The 21,662-nt window shown below is 44.8% G+C and overlaps 2 protein-coding genes across 3 annotated transcripts in view; both read right to left on the reverse strand.

The window, feature by feature from the left end:
* Positions 1-1,182: 1,182 nt before the first annotated feature.
* On the reverse strand, positions 1,183-18,234 carry LOC137522885 (trypsin-3-like). Its single transcript, XM_068243021.1, has 5 exons — positions 18,167-18,234; positions 13,471-13,636; positions 11,219-11,478; positions 7,533-7,669; positions 1,183-1,378 (listed from the first exon to the last, which is right to left on the reverse strand). The coding sequence occupies exons 1-5, from the start codon at positions 18,204-18,206 to the stop codon at positions 1,229-1,231; spliced, it is 753 nt and encodes a 250-aa protein (XP_068099122.1). The 5' UTR covers positions 18,207-18,234; the 3' UTR covers positions 1,183-1,228.
* Positions 18,235-19,039: 805 nt separating this feature from the next.
* The window catches only part of LOC137522889 (apolipoprotein C-II-like), a 596,236-nt gene continuing 593,613 nt past the window's right edge, over positions 19,040-21,662 (reverse strand). For both annotated transcript variants that reach the window (XM_068243024.1, XM_068243023.1), the window contains exon 5: positions 19,040-19,315. In XM_068243024.1, coding sequence (XP_068099125.1) covers positions 19,234-19,315 — 82 coding nt within the window. In that variant the 3' untranslated portion in view covers positions 19,040-19,233. The remainder of the gene's footprint in view (positions 19,316-21,662) is intronic.

A 21,662-nucleotide genomic window follows, 5' to 3' on the forward strand; every position in this document is an offset into this window, starting at 1 on the left:
ACACACTGCTGCTCCTTGCTCTGTACACACATTGCTGCTCCATGCTCTGTACACACCCTGCTGCTCCATGCTCTGTACACTCCCTGCTGCTCCATGCTCTGTACACACCCTGCTGCTCCATGCTCTGTACACACCCTGCTGCTTCATGCTCTGTACACACCCTGCTGCTCCATGCTCTGTACACACCCTGCTGCTCCATGCTCTGTACACACACTGCTGCTCCATGCTCTGTACACACATTGCTGCTCCATGCTCTGTACACACCCTGCTGCTCCATGCTCTGTACACACGCTGCTGCTCCATGCTCTGTACACACCCTGCTGCGCCATGCTCTGTAAACACACTGCTGCTCCATGCTCTGTACACACGCTGCTACTACATCCAAAGTCAACTGTAGCAGAGAAAGAAAGGGGCGGTGCTGTGAGCTGCAGGATGCCTGCAGATATTCTGGCGTCTCAATTTATGCCTATGCCCAGACACTGCACCGGCCCTAGTCTGAGGAGGTTTCTGGGCAGCTGTAATCCCCCCTGCGTTTGCCTATGTGTAATGCTATGTATTTACTCATGCCGAGAAAGTAATGCTTTTATAAATAGTAATAATGTTATTTGATGATGCTGACATATTCATTCTTGATTCAAGTAAAATGTGATTTTAAGGGCCCGTTCAGATCACAAATGCGGATGGCCATGCATGCGGAACGCACGCCATCCGCGTTTGTGTGCGTTGCGTGGCTGATCCCATCACTGAAAAGTGAATGGGACAGCCGCGCGTTTTGACAAAATCTGGGCGCAGCATGCGTTCCCGAAACGCATGCAGTGTGAACATCAGACAGTGCACTCTATGCACTGTCGGATGTCGTGCGTGTCTGCCTCCTGCACGCGTTTCCAAAACGCGGCTGGAAACGCGTGCAGTCTGAACGGGCCCTAAGAGATAGGTCCCCATCCCCTTAAAGATGCACACGCATCTGCTGTTCAGCGGTATTCACACTATATTTAGGTCTCCGTGCACAACAGGTGCCTAGGCGCATTCTCAGCTTTCTGCTGTATCACAAGTGAACAGTTTCAGGTTTAGCTATCTTACAATCTCCCTCTTTTGTGGCTTGATGATTTATGGCTTTGAGTAGCTGACATGTGGAGTTGTGAAAAACCACAGGAAGTGTGAAGTAAAACAGACACAGAGTAATGCTGGGAAAAGGTACAACACTTTAATGCCAATATAGTTCTTCTTGTCAGTAGTTCTCAATAACGTTCTTTATCCAGTCATAATAGATACAGACTTTGGTGTAGACGCCTGGATAACCACTCTGTGCGCATCCCTGACCCCAGGAAACCACTCCGTACAGCTCTCCGTTGCACACCAGAGGTCCGCCAGAATCCCCCTGTGGAGATACAGAATCAGCCAATCATTACTCAGTTGCAGGACTTACTTGCTTAAAGTACACCTGAGATGTGTCTAATGGGTGTATTTATATTTACCAGGGGCTTCCTCCAGCCCCATGAGGTGCATAGACTCCGTCGCCGTCCTCTCCAGCTGCCCTATTCACTTATCATCCCCCCCCCCCCCCCGCTTAGCCGACCAGTCACAGTCAGTCATGTGCTTCTGCGCATACCCGGCCGTGTGCCCCCTTCGCTCTCCCATGCCCCGAAGTGATCTGCGCCTGTGCATTACTACTGCACAGGCACAGAATGCTCTGAGCTGCTGGAGCATGTCAGGGGGCTGAGCCACGCATGCACAGAAGAGCGCGACCGGCCAGATTAACGTGGAGGCATAGCAAAAAAACGGAGAGACCAGAGAGGACAGGGAGGGAGCCCACACACCTCATGAGGCCGGAGAAAGCACCAGGTAAGTACAAATACACACGTCTCAGGTTTCCTTTAAGATTCTGAAGCTTCTGTCTCAGCTCTTATATGGTTTACCAGTTAAAGGAGCACTGTCACAAAATGTAAAATATATACAAATAAAATGTAAATTTCTCCTAGAGTAAACTGCACTATAAATTACCTATTTCTTAGGGAACACATACAAATAAGAAGTATGTTTCTTCCAGAGTAAAATGAGCCATAAATTACTTATCTCCTATGTTGCTGTCACTTACAGTAGGTTGTAGAAATCTGACAGAACTAGTCCATCTCTTCATGGGGTATTCCCAGCAAGGCTTTTATTCTTTATAACGACATTCCCTGAAAAGGATTTACATAAAGATGCTGGACAGCCTCCATGCTCGCTGCACACTTTTTTGCAGTTGGATTAGGCACAGCATGATAACATTTAGTGAAAAAAAAATCTTCATTACAATTCACAGGAATCCTAAAAAAAAAACCTGAACTTTTCACAGAATGAACTGTGCAGGGAGCACGGAAAGGGATAAGCTTCTGTCTTTCCTGCAGAGGCAGAGCTGAGTCAGAGCCACCTACCACAGTGCTTTGAGTTACATCTGCTGATAAGCTAATTACACTGTGCCACTATAATGTAGCTAAGCAAACACACAGGCCACACTGCAATTGATTTCTACAGCACTTGTATGTGTAGTGAAAACTTTTCATAGTGTGCTGTGCAAGAGTTCGGGTCCACTTTAATTACTAAGCACCTGAACAAAGTATTGTTATCCAAATCAGACCCATGGGAACATGTTTTATTTCCCTGCAAATCAAAGTTATTATTTCTGACACTTTTTTATATTTAATCATATGCTTTGAACTACTAACTACGAAACCAGAGGGAAAAATTGATGTGGGGATCCCATTATTATTCCAACCAGAACCTTACCCAGGCATACTGGTATGCACTTTGAGTCCTATATAAGAAAAGCACTTTACAAATGTTTTACAGTATATTGCATTGGATGACAAAAAAAAGACATCAGTGCAAACTTACATAAATTTGATCTAAATTGAATAATATTTTAATTTTGTTGTTTATTGAATGTGGACAGATTTGACCACAAAAATAAATGCCTTAAAAATGTGTGGGTAGTGTTTAACGTATTCTCTATATTTAAAAAATAATCACGTTTAATGAGGAAAAAAAGGCTATGATTCTTTCATTAGAAAAAACACATTGCACTGTACAGATTGAAGATATTCAGCTGCCAATTAAACTGTCAAATTAAAATAAACGCAAAGGTTTCATTTTTACTTTTCAAGCTCTAATACGTGAATTGATATGGCCACAAAAGTTCCAATATAAGTCATCTCAATGGGAAAAAGTATCTTGTGACATTCACAGATGTATTTTGTGAAGGTTTCGTCCACAGTGTGAGACGGGAGGTCTCTGACACACTGACTGTTCAACAAGTACCATAACGCTTCATATGAAAACAAACACCTTTAAGTATTGCTATTAGTCCTAACCAGTTGATAGATGAGTGTGCACATCTATCTAAGGCGTGATTTGCTTGCTATGGCATGCCCAGATTTGTCGCCATCACCTGACTTATGTCAGATAATTGCAGAGAGATGTGTGAATTTGTGGTTGGATGATGTTGCATTCAGAAGAGTCAACAAGAGGTTTTTATCTTTTGTTGTTTATTTTTTCACGAGAGTTTACTAAAAGTGTATTTGCACTTAACCTGAGGATAAAAACAATGGGGCATATTTACTAAGACCTCTCCATAGATATTGAAGCAACTCTGCTAGGTATATCATAGTCAAGCAAGTCTACAATCGTTTTTGTTTTGTTTTTGTTCTTTGCCATTATGTAGTAAAAGTGGGCAAGTGGGCAAGCTTCACCTCACTAATATGAGAACATAATGGGGACTTTAACCACTTTTAAACCCCCCTAGTGACCCGGCCATTTTTTACAAAATAGGTCACTGCAGCTATAAGGGCTTGCTGCAGGGCCATACAACTCACCACACAAGTTATCCCCCCCCCCCTCCCCTTTTTTGCCTACCAACAGAGCTTTCTGTTCGTGGGCTGTGATCGCTCCCCCTTTTTTTTTCCAATTTTTTTTTTTTTGCTTAATTTTATATTAAATTTCCCCTTTTTTATTATTTTTTTCCCTTGACTCTCCCTCCCTCCAGCCAGCCAATCCACGCAATCGCCAGCCACAGCCTATGACAGCGGATTGCTTCTCTGCCGCTGAGGGGGACAGCTGTGTCACACAGCTGTCCCCAGTACAACACTGCCGTAGATTGCAGCGCTGCACCATGTAAATAGACAGTGGTTAGACGTTTCGCCGTCTAACAGTCTCCTAGCAGCGACTGCCGCTGGGAGGCTGATGACGGAGCAAGGCTCCGTCATTCAAGCGGGGATGCGCATGCATCGGTGCGCACGATCCCCAGCAATCTCCGCCCCTAGGACTTCACGCCAACAGTGGTCCTGGGGCTGCCGCTCGGCTCACGCCAATCGGCGTGGAGCGAACCTTGAGCAGTTAAAAATGCATATGCAAAAAAAAAAAAAAAAGTGCCAGGAAATTTAGGCTCCAGACAATAGTCATAACAGTAAAATTTTGGTAACATGTATTAATATTCTATTTATAGTGGTTATATTTGTTAGTAAAATATCAGTAAATATTACCAGTATTTTACTACCGCTAAACCTAACCCTCCTCTCGCACAAAACCTTTCTCCCTAAAATAAATGCCTAAAGCTAACCACCCAGGGGAAGTGATCAGAAACAGAGGCGGAACTACCGCTGATGGGGCTCCCCCTGCAAAATTTGTATGGCCCTCCTCCTTTCTACAAACAGACCCCCCCCCCCTTTCCCCTGTGCCCAGTTGGGAGGAGGGACCTGTCATGAAGCTTCAATCCTTTCCACTCGTATGTCCCGCATAGCGGGACATCGCGAATTCCGCGTTGCACTCGTATGTCCCTGCAGCAGCGGTTTTCAGCGCATTGGGAACGCCGCAAACCACCAATCACTATGCGACCTTTAGTGGTAATACTACATGCCCACACTGTCAGTGCCTCCCAGCCCCATACCAGAAATCCGCGATCCCGGTCGGCAGGCAGTGACATTTATATATATATGTCACTTCTGTTTCTTTTCTGTTTTTTTTTCTAATAAAAAATGGTTGCTGATTTGAATCAGCAGATTCCTTTGAACAGATTACATGCAGATTCCTTGCAGATTACTTTGCAGAATTTTTGCAGATTGCTTGCAAAGTTGCATAGGGAATCAATGGAATCCTATGGAAGGGACTGGGGAGAGTGTAAATAGTAGCCAGTACTTTATTGCTAATCTGCCCAATCGAAATATGAACGATTGCATTGTGGGTAGGGATAGTAAGACCCCAGGTGGCGTTCATAAAACCACCTATTATTGCGAAACTTGGTCACGCAGGCCCGGATTACACCCAGGAAAAACTGATTTTCAATTTACCATATTTTGGCTTTTTCCTCTGCTACCAGCCAATAGAGGATGCCAAACTGTCCAAATAAGGTATCAAATTAAACGTTATAATGTGTTCTTTAAAATAAGATATACCATGTTACGGTATTACGTTCCATGTTAAAATGAGAGAGAGAGAGAGAGAGTAAGAGGGAGAGCGCATTTCTTAAAAAAAAAAAAACACCAAGCAGAAACGACTTCCTTTAGGACAGAACTCCTCCGAGTGGCAGGGTTGCCAACCCAATTTCGCATTTTTCCTGGACAAAATGGTCAAAAAATCTGGACACCCCAAATTTTGGACGAACAGGGGGCGGAGTCATGGGCGGAGTCAGTAGCGGGCTTTTTAGGGAACATTTTGTGAATTTCGGGAGGAAAGAAACATAGCTGAAGCAGGAGATTGCTGCGTAGAGCTCATGTGAAGCAGCCCTCTTGAACGGAGGAGAATTTTTTCCCATAAATATGGTAGGACATTAGACTATGACTATGGTAGGATTAGATTGTGAGCGCCTCTGAGGACAGTCAGTGAACGACTATGTACTCTGTAATGTGCTGCAGAAGATGTCACTGCTATATAAATACATAATAATATGGTGGGACATTAGGCTATGACTATGGCAGGATTAGATTGTGAGCTCCTCTGAGGACAGTCAGTGACATGACTATGTACTCTGTAAGGTGCTGCAGAAGATGTCAGAGCTATATAAATACATAATAATAATAATAATAATAATATGATAGGACATTAGACTATGGCTAAGGTAGGATTAGATTGTGAGCTCCTCTGAGGACAGTCAGTGACATGACTATGTACTCTGTAAGGTGCTGCAGAAGATGTCAGAGCTATATAAATACATAATAATAATAATAATATGATAGGACATTAGACTATGGCTAAGGTAGGATTAGATTGTGAGCTCCTCTGAGGACAGTCAGTGACATGACTATGTACTCTGTAAGGTGCTGCAGAAGATGTCAGTGTTATATAAATAAATAATAATAATATGGTAGGACATTAGACTATGACTATGGTGGGAATTAAATTGTGAGCTCCTCTCAGTGTCGTTAGCCACAAGTGCACGATAAAGGAGGCGCACACAGCCAGGAGTGAAAGCAGCACAACCGAGTGGGCTGAGGGGACACCGAGGGCTGTCATTGACTGTGGAGAGGCTGGAAGAAGCCCCAAGTAAGTAAAACATAATTCCCTCACTTTAGGTTTCCTTTAAATTACAACTGCCCTAGTAAGGTAAATGAAGGCTGCCATATTTATTTCCTTTTAAACAATACCAGTTGCCTGGCTGCCCTGGCAAGCTCGTTGGCTGCAGTAGTGTCTGTCTAGGGGACTCAGGCTGAAGAATCGGGGGTGGGGACGCATAAGTGACAGGAGGCAGGCTAGCTTGGAATGCTTTGTAGTTCAGGTAGAGCCGCGGCCCCCCTCTCTCACACACAGATACAAAGTGACTCACAGTCAGTGTGCTGGTTGGCTGTTTGTCTCCCTGGTGGTCCCTCCTGGCGGCGGCTGATGGGCTCCAATCAGTCTGTGGACTCAGGCTGCCTGCTCCTGCTCGGCTGCTTGCTAGCTCAGCTGGTGGCTGGCTGTGGCGCTGCGACCTCAGCTCCGACCAGCCATGACACTCACTGTCCTCCTCCTCCTCGCTCGCTGGGCTGGGTGGGCTGGCTGCCTGCTCCTGCTCGGCTGCTGGCTGCCTGTGGCGCTACGACCTCAGCTCCAACCAGCCGTGACACTCACAGTCCTCCTCTTCGCTCGCTGGGCTGGGTGGGCTGGGCTGGCTGCCTGCATCTCTATTATTGGGCAGCGAGTGGCGAAAAAAGTTCTCTGATTGGCAGGGAGGGACCCAGCGAGGAGAGGGGAGGCTGAGGTAGGGGGAAAATAGAGTGTGCATAGCGCATGGCACATGCGCAGAATACATTTGCACATTTAATGCGTTTTGGACGGACGACTACACTTGAAATACGGGCAGTACGGACAGCTGTATTTTAAGTGCTTTTGTACGGGCAGTCCGTCTTTTTACGGACGCTTGGCAACCCTGCCGAGTGGAAAGGGTTAAGGTGGAGAAACCTACAGCAATAACAATCCAAAAAGTATCTAACAAACCTATCATGACTTTTCAAGCGAAAAAATGCCCAGAGTTGGCCTTTGAACTATTTTTGAAAATCATGCTTGTGTTTATCCCCCATACTTGCCTGGCATGAGTCTTTCCCTCCTTCCAGGTACCCGGCACAGAACATGTTTGTGGTGATCTTGCTTGGATAAGAAGATTTACAGCTGGAGTCTGACAACACCGGAAGATCCAGACACTGCAGAGCATTGGGATACTGCACTGAGAAATAAAAGAAAAGCAGGCATATTACAGAAGGTATGTCTGTGTGTTGTATTTCCAGTGACCCCACGAGAATGGGCTCCCCCTACTGCATGAACCCGCACGTGTGCACTACCCCAGGCGGCACACACGGACGCAGGTGGACACAGACACCTGCGATTTTATTAGGTAGGATGGTATTAAGTTACTATTCATTTTAAGTTATTTTTTTCTACTGTATGGTATAGTAACTCCCACCCCCAACTGCTGCGTCACTCGTTTTTATGGGGGAACTGTATGGAGTAATATGCACAATTCAAGAGACACTGGGGGAGATTTATCAACGCAGTACCGACAGTTTTTCCTTCTAAAACTGTTCTAACCAGCAGAAGAACAGTTCTGCATGATAGTAAGAAACTTCCCAAAGCCCATGTAATAGTGGCAGTTTAGCATGGATTTCTAGAGCTATACTACAGTTAAGAACAGTGCAAATCCATTCCTTAACTGCTGCAGATAAGAAGTGCTCATTAGCAGTTCTCCAGATAGTGCAGGCTAGATGTGATTTGTGGAGGGCTCCTCCCCCCTCACTCAGAGCTCGCTAACAGCAGGTGTGTTGTTACCTCAGCAACAGCAATTCCCCTCACACTGCACTGCCTGAGAGACCTTCCTAACTCCTTCTATTCCTTACAGTTTAAGAAGGAATCTGCACTAACTAGTGATTTCTTAGGATGTCTGAGACAGTTCTGCACGGATTTCTAAACGCCTACTAATATTTTGTCTCAGACACTCTTGATAAATCTGGCCCAGAGATTTAGTGGAACTATTATATGCGTGTGCTAATTACTTCATGAAAGGATCTGACTAAATAAGGGGAGGCAAAAGGCCCATCTGCAACACCTGAGCAGACCAATAATTTGTCAACATCAAAATGGATACCTGGGAAAAACATGACAATGGTCTTCTCATTACCTTAACCATGGTGTGCCAGGTTCAATTAACGTGCTAATTAAGCTTGTGATTATTCTAGTTTTCTATATGATATAATGAATTGTATGTGTAGTATGGATAATTCATAGAACACTAGTAGCAAAGAAAATAGTTTCATATTTGTATTTTCAGTTAATAGCTTGTTTTTATAACTGCATTATTCCCTAATATTTGCAGTTTACAAACTACACTCTGCATTTTAAACTATGAAACAGGGCAGAGCTAATGACCCTTTGAACTTTCCTGCAGGAAAAACCTTGAGTGAGAGACAGGTTGAGATAAGTGCTTCAGAAAACAGCACTGTAGCCGACCACACTTAGCTGGAGAACTCAGAGAAGGTCTTTTGCACAGATAACAAATTAAGTTTCTTAACTCTTCCTGTACCGGAAACAATATACTACTCATAAATCTGTGTTACTAATGTTTTATTTCTTAGTTATACTACACATACATATCATTATATCATAAGTTTATTTTCACTTCAGATTCCTTAAATCTAATAATAATAATACATTTGTTTTCAGCCTTATCACACTGAAAGATACTTCTTCTGAAAGATACTGTACCTTAAATCACTTGACCTTCCTAATGTTCTTCTTATTGCCTGGATCCAATATGAAATTCATGTCAAACTGGCCCACGGGCCAAATCTGGCCTGCAGAGTGGTTTTCCCACTTTGCATTATGTTTGGGTCATTCTAGACCACAATGAAAGCTATATTGGGGGATGAAGCCATAGATCACCAGTAAAGCCATATGGTAAGGGAGGGGGAAAACACTAGACACCAGGGGTAGCAGGAAAAAAGGGCGCCGGCTGAGGGTGGACAAAAAGGGCACCGCCATAGACTTTAATGCAATTATCGTTAATGCGGAAAAAAAAAGAAGATAAACAGGAGCCACAATAAATATCATTCACAACATTAGAACATTAAAGTTTTTGAAGTAGGTTATCGTTTTAGACGCTTGTATCGTTATAGGTTTTATCATATTATTTTGTTTGTATGTACAGATTTTACATTATCAAAGATATTATCGTTTCTATGTGGAAAAGGGTGTTTCTGCAGAGGGAGTGGTTAGGCAACACCAGGCGGAGTGGTTAGGGTTAGGCACCACCTGGGCGGCGGTTAGTTTTAGGCAAAACCAGGGTTAGGCACCATGGGGGGGTTAGGGTTAGGCACCACCGGGGGAGTGGTTAGTTTTAGGCACCACTAGGGGAGCCATCTGTGTGAGAGTAGGGTTGGGTTAAGCTGTATTGTTGAATTATGTAACGATTTTTAACGTTAATATCTTTTCGTTATCATTGTCTATTTCATCAACGGTATTTATCACTGAGGGGAGAGAGTAGTGTGAAACATCACCCCGGGATACCGTGGAGGCGCTTACACCTCTGGACTTATATATTCGGTATTTATCGTTAACCAAGATTGACAATGATTCTTATCATTATCAGATTTATTATCCACCGGCGCCATTTTGTTATCCAGCCAGGCCCTATTTTCATGGCGCCCTTTTTTCATGCACGCACACCAGGAAACTGTATAGGTGTAACGATCTGCTAGTGTGTGAGGGCACTAGCAGACAGACAACAATCAGACGTTCCCTTTAAGGGAATTGTCTACAGACAGTGATAGTAGATTGGTCAACAAATCGGATCAATAACAGATCTGACAGATAAGGTACAATATCGTGAGGCACAAACAGAATGAGGCAGAGGTCGGCAACAGATCAGATGGGCAAAGGTACAGAATCGTTAGGTAAAAGAGTAGTAAGAGGCAAGGCAGAGGTCAAATAATACAATCACAAATATATATTTATTCCTGAGCTAAGCGCGAATCCCCGGGGTCCTGCCGTTTCAAGCACACACACGGATCTGACTAAGGTCTGAAGCCTTCACTGTGAAGTGTTAGCTACGACAGACAATGTGAGACTGGCAACACAGGGCTTACGAAGCCCGAGACGGCAGGGAAGCCACGCCCCAAACGCCCAGCAATCAGGACCAGGAGACAGAGCCCTGCGTGTCAGCTGACACGCTTCCTAAGGGCATAAGAGGTGCGACACAAACAGCCCTGTCCCTGTGAGAGGAGGTCAGCAGACGAGCCGCTGACGTCATCGACGACAGCGCGGCCGCGCGACCCGGAAGTCGCAGATGCGCTGTTGCTCGCCGAGGCAGAGGTAAGCTTCGGGAGCCTGACAATAGGTAAGATAAAAGGGCCATTAGACACCAGGAAACTATAGGGGAGGGAAGGGGCAACTAGACACCAGGGAACGGTATAGGGGAGGGAGGAGGAGGACCACTAAACACATGGGAACTGTATGGGGAGGGAAGACCACTAGGCATTAGGGACCTGTATAGGGAGGGAGGAGGGCCAATAGACACCAGGGAACTTTAGAGGAGAGGGAGAGGGGCCCATTAGACACTAGAAAACTTAATAAGAGAGGTAGCCACTAGACATTGAGGTTGGCCTGCAACTTGGTCCCAGTGTTTGAGTTTGACACGCTGCATAATGTCAGAGAAAAAATAAGGACAAAACAGAAAGTAAAATACAATGGCCCCACATCCATGAAGCCTAGGAAGTGAACTTACCTCCAGATGTCCTCAGGTTCCCCCAGCCTGACACCAAACATGGACTCCCCTCACTGGGACATGATGTGGCAATTGGAACAGGCTGGACGTACTGATTGAACTGGGCAGGCTCAGCTAGCTTGACCATCATGAAATCATGATCCATATAATACTGGCTGTAGTAGAAATACTGATAAGCCTTTTCCACCTGAATATGCTGCTCTGTCCCCTCTTCCTTAGTGGTGTCGTGTTCTCCAAGGTGAGCTATCAGAGTCTTGGGCCTGTGAGTCAGAATTAAAGAGGCAGCTGAAAACTTACCTTGAAGCAGAAGTTCAAAAAAATAAATCACATAAAAATTCATAGCTAGATGTGCCCATTCTCTGCAATTGAACAGAAGTCAAGAGCAAGGAACGAGAGTATAATAGGAGGGAACATCACAGCAAACCTGCCCCTTCCTGTCTGAAAATTTGACGTTAGCCAAAAGAAATTTATTTTATAAGGAGTGATTACGGAGGCCAAGGGGAACTAGGAGAGAAATGGAAATCACACAGTGGCATGTGGATCCAGCATGAACATACCTCTGTGCTTACTGTAGGAAGCTATACCCATGGTCAGGTGTCCTTTAAAAGGTCCCCTAAATCGAGACAACTCAAAATGGCGCTGGAAATTTGGGCACACCCTGCACCGCCATAGGCTGCAATGTGAATTACAGCTATAGCGGCGCTCAGTCAGAAATGTAGGCGCCGTCAAAAGACGAAACCCAAGTTACTATAAAAACAGCGTAATTCTGCCACCAGCAATAGCTGGCAGCCGAATTACGTCTTTCCCCCTGAGTCTATGCTGGCCTGGAGCGGGAATAGTAATTAGCGCCGCTGGGACTTTAGCAGGAGCAGGGTGTGACGTGTTTGGCTTTGCCCTGCGCCCAAATTTCCTGGCACTGTTTTTGCATTAATGCTCCCTACATACGGTTTGGAACTTCCTGACAGCCCATGGATCCATCTATTACATTCTATTCATAAGAAGGCCAAGCTAAGAAATTAAATTAGCAGTGCATTCATTTTCTGTCGGCTGCTTCACATACAGCTGGGCACTTGAAAGCACTCAGCATGGGCAGTGGAGAGGCATCTGTCCGCTGCAATGGCACTCAGACATTACAAGAGACGGTCATTTGTTATCTGGTAACTACAATAAGTGGATACTTGGGGTTACAAACGTTTCCATTTGGATGCACCTTTTACTTTCAGAATGGAATTGGTAAAAAAATTATCTTTTTTTTTTTAATCATTTTTCCCATTTATATGTGTAGAAAACAAAATTGTTATTGGGAAAAAATACCACCCAATGAAATTCAGGATTGTCTTGAAAAATTAGGTGACATAGCTAAAACTTCAAAATTACTCTGGTCCATTGGGGGAAAAAGGTCTAAGTGCAATGTGGTTAAACCTACTTTTTCATCTTTTAGACAGAAGTTAAAGCGGTGGAATAAAAAAATAAAAAATAAAAAAAAACAGTAATTTTTAGGAGTAGGATGATAGATACAATTGTTTATCTCACCGGTTTATTTCCACCTCAGGTTTCCTTTAAAGTGGATCCGAGATAAACTTTTACTCATTGCATAATTGTGTTCTTTTCATATAGTTTATAGGGCATTCCTCAAGCCAAATACTTTTTTTGTTTTGTTTTAATACTCTACTTCCCTATAAACTAAACAAGCCTCGCCCACAGCTTTTTAGAGTGCCTTGGCACTGTAGCAAGGACTTATGGGAGCTCAGTCTGGGCAGGAGGAGGTTACTAGCCAGATATTTCAGAGGCAGAGGGGAGGAGGAGAGGGGACTTAATTTGTCACATTACACACATGCAAGCTGATGCAGCTAATCTTGTCAGATTTTTGTCAGAAAAACCTGATCTGCATGCTTGTTCAGGGTCTATGGCTAACAGTATTAGTCAGAGGAGAAGCAGGACAGCCAGGCAACTTGCATTGAATAAAAGGAAATAAATATGGCAGCCTCCATATTCTTCTTACTTCAGGTGTCTTTTTTTTTTTTTTTACCGTGGACTGAATAGTATATTCACAGCATATTTTGTATTGACGTGTATAACCGTCAGTACTGCTAGGGAGGCCAGGAGGAATTTTTAAGTATCATATACCCTCTGTTTATGATTCTTTTGACTAAATTCATAGATTCAAACCTCTTATGCTCTAAACCTCCGGTATGGTCTGTGTTAATTATTGGAGATAAAGAAGTATATGAGAAGCCATAAGGATAACTTACTGCTTATAGCAATGGGCTGCAGATATGATCCAGCGTGCAGTGATCAGGGAGCCACCGCACCACCTCTGCCCATTATAGGTGAAATAAACCTGCCAGGGCTGGGAGTGGCGGACACACTCGTAACCATTAATAATTTTATCATCGTCATCATACCAAGGAGCCGCAGCTGCAAAGGAACAAGGCAAAGATCAATCACAAATACATGGTGACCCTGAGAACTGTCGGAAACTTAAAGAGAAACCGTAATCAAGAATTGAACTTCATCCCAATCAGTAGCTGATACCCCATTTCCCATGAGAAATCTATTCCTTTTCACAAAAGGATCATCAGGGGGCTCTGTATGGCTGATATTGTGGTGAAACCCCTCCCACAGTGTGATGTCAGGACCACGGTTCTGACATCACACTGTGGGGGCCTTGTTGCATTGTGTTTACAGCTGTTTCCAACTGCCAAAAAAAGCAAGCAGCAGCTACTTACAGTAACATCACCTGCCAGCAGTAAATATGTCACCATAAATGTCAGACTCAGGGTTGTTCAGATACCCCCAATCACGATTCGAGTGTTCACGAATTAGACTCCGCCCACTTTCGAATTAACTCGTGATCATGAATAGAAACAGATATCCGACTCGAGTGCGGTTTTGAGTCAAATAACTGCATGTAATTATGAATCACGAGTCGTAATTCGTGATTAAAAACCCGCAGACTTTAACGGTTAATAGCAAAGCCCCCATAAATGCCATAAACACCAAATGTGCAGCAGGTTATGTTAAGAAGAAAAGTGGGAGCAAGGGAGGAACATTTTTTTAAAAAGACCTTATACTTTTTTAGAAAATTGATTTTAAAATTTCAAAGGAAAGAAGTATATATTTAAATGAGGTAAATGACAGTTCTTAGTGAAACAATTCCCGCCGACTTTAGCACTTAATAGCAAAGGCCCAAGCCTAGCTAGAGCCCAAAAGCATCATTTTGGCTCCAAGGCTCCCCATTGCTCTATTAACAGACCAATGAGGATCCCCATTCTCTTTTCCCCTTGCTCCCACTTTTCTTCTTAACATAACCTGCAAATTTGGTGATTCTGGCATTTAAGGGGCTTTGATATTAACTATTAAAGTCGGCGGCTTTTGGCGGTTTAATTTTGGCCGCGCTAACGGCTAAATCTGTGATCACGACCCAGATTTGGACCTCGATCACGAGTGCATTCGGAACAGAATTTGTGATTGAGAGGCAATCACAAATTTGGATCACGATGTCGGATAGTGAAAAATGCTCGTGAATCACGGCTATGCTGTGATCACGAGGTCGAGATGAGCAACCCTGGTCAGAATGTAAATTAGGGAGAGGAAAGATTTTACAATGGGAAAACAGACTAAATCATTTACACATAATTATTGTAAAAATGAAGCAATTTTTTACTAATTATTTTCATCAGAGTTCCTCTTTAACCTCTTGACGACCAGCTAACGCCGATTGGCGTAAACTGGTCGTCTGCGGGTTACCATGGAAACGGCCGCTCGATCGAGCGGCCTTTCCATGTCAGTTCACGGAGGGTGTCTCCGTGAACAGCCGGAGAGCCGCCGCTCGCGGCTCGCCGGCAATATGTAAACAGGCGGGGAAGAAATCCCCGCTGTTTACATCATACGGCGCTGCTGCGCAGCAGCGCCGTAAGGCAGATCGGCGATCCCCGGCCTCTGATTGGCCGGGGATCGCCGCATTCTCATTCGCCGGCATCTGTTGTAGGCGGCGCAGGACGGATCTCCGTCCTGCGCTGCCCATAGGAGGAAGGGAAACGCCGGAGGGGGACGGAGGCGGAAAATGGCTGCGGAGGGGGGCTTTGAGGAGCCCCCCCCCCCCCGCCGAACGAACAGAGCCGGCGGCGATCAGACCCCCCCAGCAGGACATCCCCCTAGTGGGGAAAAAAGGGGGGTAGTCTGATCGCTCTGGCTCACTCCTGATCGGTGCTGCGGGCTGGAGAGCCCAAGCAGCACCAATCATTGCAGGAAGCCCTGGTCGGCAAGTGGTTAAAGTAAACATGAGATCACGACAAAGAAAACATTTATACATCCCTGGGGCTTCCTCCAGCTCCCTTCAGGCTAATCAGCCCCTCGCTGTCCTCCTGGATCGTCGGGTAGGAGCCCCGGAATCTCCACAAGTTAAGGCCAGTCTGCACAGGCACCGTCTGTCCGGGAGCGGCCGGGATTAGTACTGTGCAGACACAGAACGTGATGGGGTGTGCGAGCAGCCGGGCTGTGCATGCGAAGTACGCCCCGACTTGCGGAGCTACTGGGGCTTCTACCTTTCAGCAGGCAGTTGCAGCTACTGTAATATTAGTTATTATCAACTGCATTAGACTTTACCAGTTACTTGCAGTTGTCTGCCTTGACCCCTATGCTCACGACAACCTAATTGCGTCGTGTATATACCTAATAATAATTATTATTATAGCTTTAAATTTGTATAGCACTTTTCTCCTGTCAGATTCAAAGTGTTTGGGAACTGCAGATATAAGATAAGTGTGTGCTCAGCAGGCCACTCTGGAGCATTAAAGCATCTTTGCCAAGGCCTCCTTACAGTACTGTCTAGGTAGCTGGCTGGCTGCAGCCCTGGTTTCCTAGGAGATGTTTTTAACTAGTACTCTATACCAGGGATGATCACCAACTTAATCACGAGTAATTACTCGTGATTCATGAGGTTTAATTACAGCAGGTGTGCGACGGGGAATGAAAGGGTTATTTACCCATAATTCCGCCGTCCGCCCTGCGCTCCAAATAGGTCCATACGTCCTGTTAGTCTACTCGTGTTCCAAGCCTTGCTGCCGTCACTTCCTCCTTCAAGCCGCACACCTGCTGTAATTAAACCTCATTTGAATCACGAGTAATTACGAGTTGTGATCACTCGTGATTAAGGTCGGTGATCATCCTTGCTCTATACGCATATCTTTCACTAAACTTGCTGTTCATAAAACTCAGTACTAACTCCATTGCACATCAAGGTGGGTCCACAGGTGAAACCTGGCCGAGATGGTCATTTGTGACATCTAGGCGCTATGGCCCATATGCAATGCATATCCTGAGGTTTCTCCTAGGACATATTTTTCAACTTCGTTTTAAAATAACTTTTCAGCACTTTGTAATTGAAAACTACCAAAAAGTTGGTGAAAAAGTGCTTTTAAAATCATTAGAATTTTCTCACTTGCCTGTGGTTTAAAGGGACTCCGAGCTCAAGTAAAAAAAGAAAGTTGTACTTACCCGGGGCTTTTTCCAGCCCAGTGCTGGTCGGGAGGTCCCACGACGGCGTCCTGGCTCCTCTCCTAGTCCCCGCTCCGGAATGGCTGACCGGCCGCAGCCCGGGCAACACTCTGCTGAGTGTCGGGATGTTCCTTCCGCGCATGACGCGGCTGACGTCACACGCCGGCCGCCTCGCGTCATCACGGCGGCCGGCGTGGCAGTACGTTGTAGCCCCTTATCATTTTTATAATCCATGCAATTTGGGGGATTGTAGCATGTATAGGGGCTGTAATAATAGCTTAAATGCTTTTCTGCAATCACGGACGTGAATTTCCATGATTGCCTCATTCACTGAAAAAATCGTAAGTCGATTTCGTAAGCCCGTTTCAAATCCGGAAATTGATCACGGAATTTCCGGATTTTTTTTCAATCACGGCCGAATAGTTGAATTCGTGATTGAGGGGTTCCTGAGCAGCACTACTTGCTGATGTCCCGATAGTCAGTCTTCTGGCTGTTAACCCCGCCCCCTAGCACATGAGGTAATTTGCTCTTTTCTAATTGGAGATAGAGAAAAAGTGAATTGCATACAGGCCCATGAGTTTATTTTGCAAGGATCAGCATGAGCACTTCTAAGAGTAAACATTTCTCATTACACTTGCAGAGTTTATTATTATTCATAGCTCCTCATAGAAGTAGAAGAGCCTCTTCATCACTAATCACATTTTCCCAATCAGAGAAATACATTGCCACAGTCCTCTGCAGTACATGACGTGGGGGGGGACATCATCATCTTTCTCAGCAAGAGAGCTGGATTGGCCTGTGGCCAATCCAGAATCATGGTTTCCTCATCAAAACTTTGTTGGTAGTCCCCCAATCTTCACACCGTTTCACTAGCCTCCCCCTAGTGACCCTGCTTGGGGACAAGATCAGATTTCTAGATAGGCCACAAAGGCCCGGGCCTTGGGCGGCAGCTGGCCAAGGGGCGGCTGGACATGGGAGAGGAACTGCTGCATATGGGAGCAGAGGCTGCAAATGGAATACAGAGGTTGCAAATAAGGAATAACACATGGAAATAGGGAGCTGCTGCCCAAGGAACCTGTATAGAACAAAAGGAGGCTGTTGTATATGAATGTTAGACATGGAAAAGGGGGCTGCACAAGGAATAGGAGAGGGTGCTGCACATGGAAGGGGAGCTGCAAGAAAGTTGGCATAGGGACAGAAAAAGTATAAATCTGGCCTTGCTTGGGGGCCCATATTGAACTGGTCATAACAAATGTGGCCATTATGATCTTAACACCCATAACAAGTGTAGCCATAAAAATCCCTGATCTGAAGGAAGGTCCCCTGCGTCCCCTGGCCCCTTGGTGGGCAGCCCAACAACCCAGTTTATACTTTTCATATAACGATCCTCACATTATCACATTGTGTTCTGAGACCTTATTAGAGATCGCATAGTGATTAGTGTCTTACCTGCAAGCCCCAGGAACATCCACAGCCACACAGCGAACATAGTGAGATGAGGACAACCCTTCGTTCTACTGCTTACAGAGAGTCTAAAAGACTGAATGTCCCTCTTTAGAAGCCTTTTATATATTCCTTATTATCACCAGCCGATTGCTGTTTCTCATGGATCATCTCCAAACACCTGCATGTTCCCATATTATCTACACACATTGCAGCTAATGGCTTTTTCCTACTCTGACTTGTCCTAATCTTACAAATGTGCCTTGTGCTAATTCATGAGGGTATGTTTTTTATATCTGAACTTGGAAGTGGTTAGTATTTGAAGGTGGAAAAACTACAAAGTACAATACTGCTTTACTAAAGCTTAAGGTAGCAGGTCATAACTCCCACAATGCATCACTGCAGGATGGCGGCAGGCAGGGGTGTAACTAGAAATTACTGCCCCCCTCCCCCTGCAAAATTTTGAATGGGGGCATGCAATCATTCACACAACTGTTCAGTCATTGATTAATTGTGCAGAGAGCAGAAAGCTTTTTCTCTCTGTGCCCTTAATTGTCAGTCTCTCAGCACAGGGAAAATAAAATTCTCCCCCCCCCCCGACGGGGCCCTCAAAGGCTTCTGGGCCCCCTGCTATTGCATCCCTTGCCAGTCACCCACATTAGTAGTTGGATGTTCATTCATTATATATCTTTTCAAGTTTTTACTGCCCTGGATCTGTTGCTAGTATCAAATGAAAAAAGTGCATTTTTTTATTTTAAAAAAATCCACAGTAATTTGTGTTGTATTTTTACCATCGTAGTACCATCTTGTGCCATCATAGCGCTTAAATGTTGTTTTTTTATTTTTTATTCAATCAGGAACAATGACAAAATGACAATATTTCTATGCAAAAAAAGAAAATGTTTTATTCTCTGTCACAATTAATACAAGTACAGTATAGCTTTATTCTTACAAGAGGTGAAACATTAAGTTGTTGCTAGACACGATTGCAATATTAATTCAGCTTTCGTCTTCTTCACGACTTCTTGTTTAAAGACTTTGTGCTTTGAGAGGGACCATCATTCTTCTGAAGTTCAGTTAAACCAGTGATAAACCTGGTCGTATAGGATGTTGCCATAATACCCAACGGTGTCCGCTGTCTTTTCATAAGCTTCTCTGTAAATAGAACGTCATATGAAAGGTTCAGTAATTTATCACCTCAGTGGCATCACTAGGGGGGTGCGGTAGGAGCGGACCGCACCAGGTGTGTCACCAGCAGAGGGGCTGACACCAAGCTCCAGGCTAAAGGAGAGTGAATTAGACTATGTAAATACAGACCAGGCTAGTGCCTGCTGTACTTCTCCCTCCTGCTCTTCTCCCTATGGGCTGCTCCGTGCTGAGCTGATAACAGAGTTCACAGGCCACCAGGCAACGTGGTGACCATCTTGACATCTACCAATAACAAGCAATGTTACTACCTGGTGAGGTAGGAGGATCATGGGGTGATACAGAGGCGTCACAAGGGTTGGTGTCACCCGGTGCGGAAACTCATGGTGTCACCCTTTCTTGGGTGACACCATGAGTTTCCGCACCGGGTGACACCAACCCTTGTGACGCCTCTGTATCGCCTTATTTTAATAACTTGCATTTAAAACACAACTTAGGTTTTTTGATTTACATTGATCTTTTAGTGGGCATTAAACTGCAGCCAACTCCCTCAAATTACTTTTTCTTATGTACCTATCACTAACATTAAGGTGAACCTTAACTTGCACCTGCTTGCGCCTGCGCAGGACGTGCTTGACGGCGGGGAAGGTGAAGAAGAGTACGGGTTGCTGGGGGCCAACTCTCAGTCGGCCGAAAATGAAACGAATCCCCAGCACGGACCGGAGGACACACGAGGAGCTGTGAGGGCACAGAACGGCTTCAGGGGACTTGGGGAAGACCCAGGTAAGTGAAACTTTTTTTCCCCATGGGTTAAGGTTCACTTTAAGTAACAGGTTTGGGAGTAGTCCATCTCCTCATGGGGAATTTTCAGGATTTCCTATATTTTCAAAAGCACTCAATGAAAGATAGTGGCGTAATCTAACTGCCAGAATAGTGGCACACGAGAAGGCAGGCTGTCCTGCATCTTTGTATAGGTCCTTTCCCGGAAGTGCTTTTGAAGAAATAAAGGAAACTTTGAGAAACTCCCATGAGAAGATGGAATAGTCCAAAAGTTGTTAAGAGATTTAGAGCTGTGAGATAGAAAAAAGGGTATTTATAGTGTATACCTCTAATATGTATATGTAAAAATGTATTGTAAATTTTAAAAAATTTTCACAATAGTTGTCCTTTAATTGTGAAAATCTCCAAGGTGCTATACGCACACCATGGTTGAGGGCAATTCATGGCCCTCAAATGGTGATGCAACATTTATAATAAGTTCTGGCAGCCATGCCATTCTTTACCATGTATGTGGATGCAGACTGGGCAGTTTACATAGCCTGTGGGGTTCAGAGCCACTTAAAGTGAATCTTAAAGAGACTCTGAAGCCAGATTAAAAACGGCTTTTTACCTTTACCATATTTTTACCATATTTATCTGAGACATGTTTGCCCCTGTTAAAACGCTGCTATCCCACTGGCAGAACGAGGGGTCTTTACCCCCCAAATCCCCTGGAGCACACTCGAGGATCACTGCCTGTTGAGGCAGAGCTTTCAGCAGCAGCTCTGCCTCTACACATGTCTATCAGCGCTGATGGCCGCCTCTTCCCGCCCCTCTCAGTCTTCCTTCACTGGAAGGGGCGGGGAGAGGCGGAGATCTGCCGGCTGATAGATGCGCATGGAGGCAGAACTGCAGCTGAAAGCTCTGCCTCCATGAGCAGCAAAATCCACTACCAAGAAAGTCGTGGCTTTTGCAGCGGGGATTTGGGGGGTAAAGACCCCTCGTTCTGCCGCGGGATAACGGTGCTTTAACAGGGGCAAACATGCCTCAAATAAATAAAAGGGAAAAAAGCCATTTTTTAAACTGGTTTCAGTGTTTCTTTAAGTAAAATAAAAATTGCCCATTTACTTAAAGGATACCACAACTGACATGTGGCATAATGAGATAGACATGGGTATGTACAGTGCCTAGCACACAAATAACTATGCTGTGTTCCTTTTTCTCTTTCTCTGCCTGAAAGAGTTAAATATCAGGTATGTAAGTGGCTGACTCAGTCCTGACTCAGACAGGAAGTGACTACAGTGTGACCTTCACTGATAAGAAATTCCAACTATAAAACACTTTCCTAGAAGAAAATGGCTTCTGAGAGCAAGAAAGAGATAAAAAAGGGGGAAATTCTTATCAGTGAGGGTCACACTGTAGTCACTTCCTGTCTGAGTCAGGACTGAGTCAGCCACTTACATACCTGATATTTACCTCTTTCAGGCAGAGAAAGAAAAAAAGGAACACAGCATAGATATTTGTGTGCTAGGCACTGTACATACCCATGTCTATCTCAGTATGCCACATGTCAGTTGTGGTATCCTTTAACTGGGCC

Source organism: Hyperolius riggenbachi, chromosome 6 (assembly GCF_040937935.1).
Source record: "Hyperolius riggenbachi isolate aHypRig1 chromosome 6, aHypRig1.pri, whole genome shotgun sequence".
Lineage (NCBI taxonomy): Eukaryota > Metazoa > Chordata > Amphibia > Anura > Hyperoliidae > Hyperolius > Hyperolius riggenbachi.

Coding starts and splice junctions, on each gene's coding strand:
- LOC137522885 (XM_068243021.1), bottom strand. CDS start 18,206: ATGTTCGCTGTGTGGCTGTGGATGTTCCTGGGGCTTGCAG. Junction 7,670..11,218: donor GAACCTGAGGACATCTGGAG/GTAAGTTCACTT, acceptor TTTATTTCTCAG/TGCAGTATCCCAATGCTCTG. Junction 1,379..7,532: donor GAGGGAAAGACTCATGCCAG/GCAAGTATGGGG, acceptor GTATCTCCACAG/GGGGATTCTGGCGGACCTCT.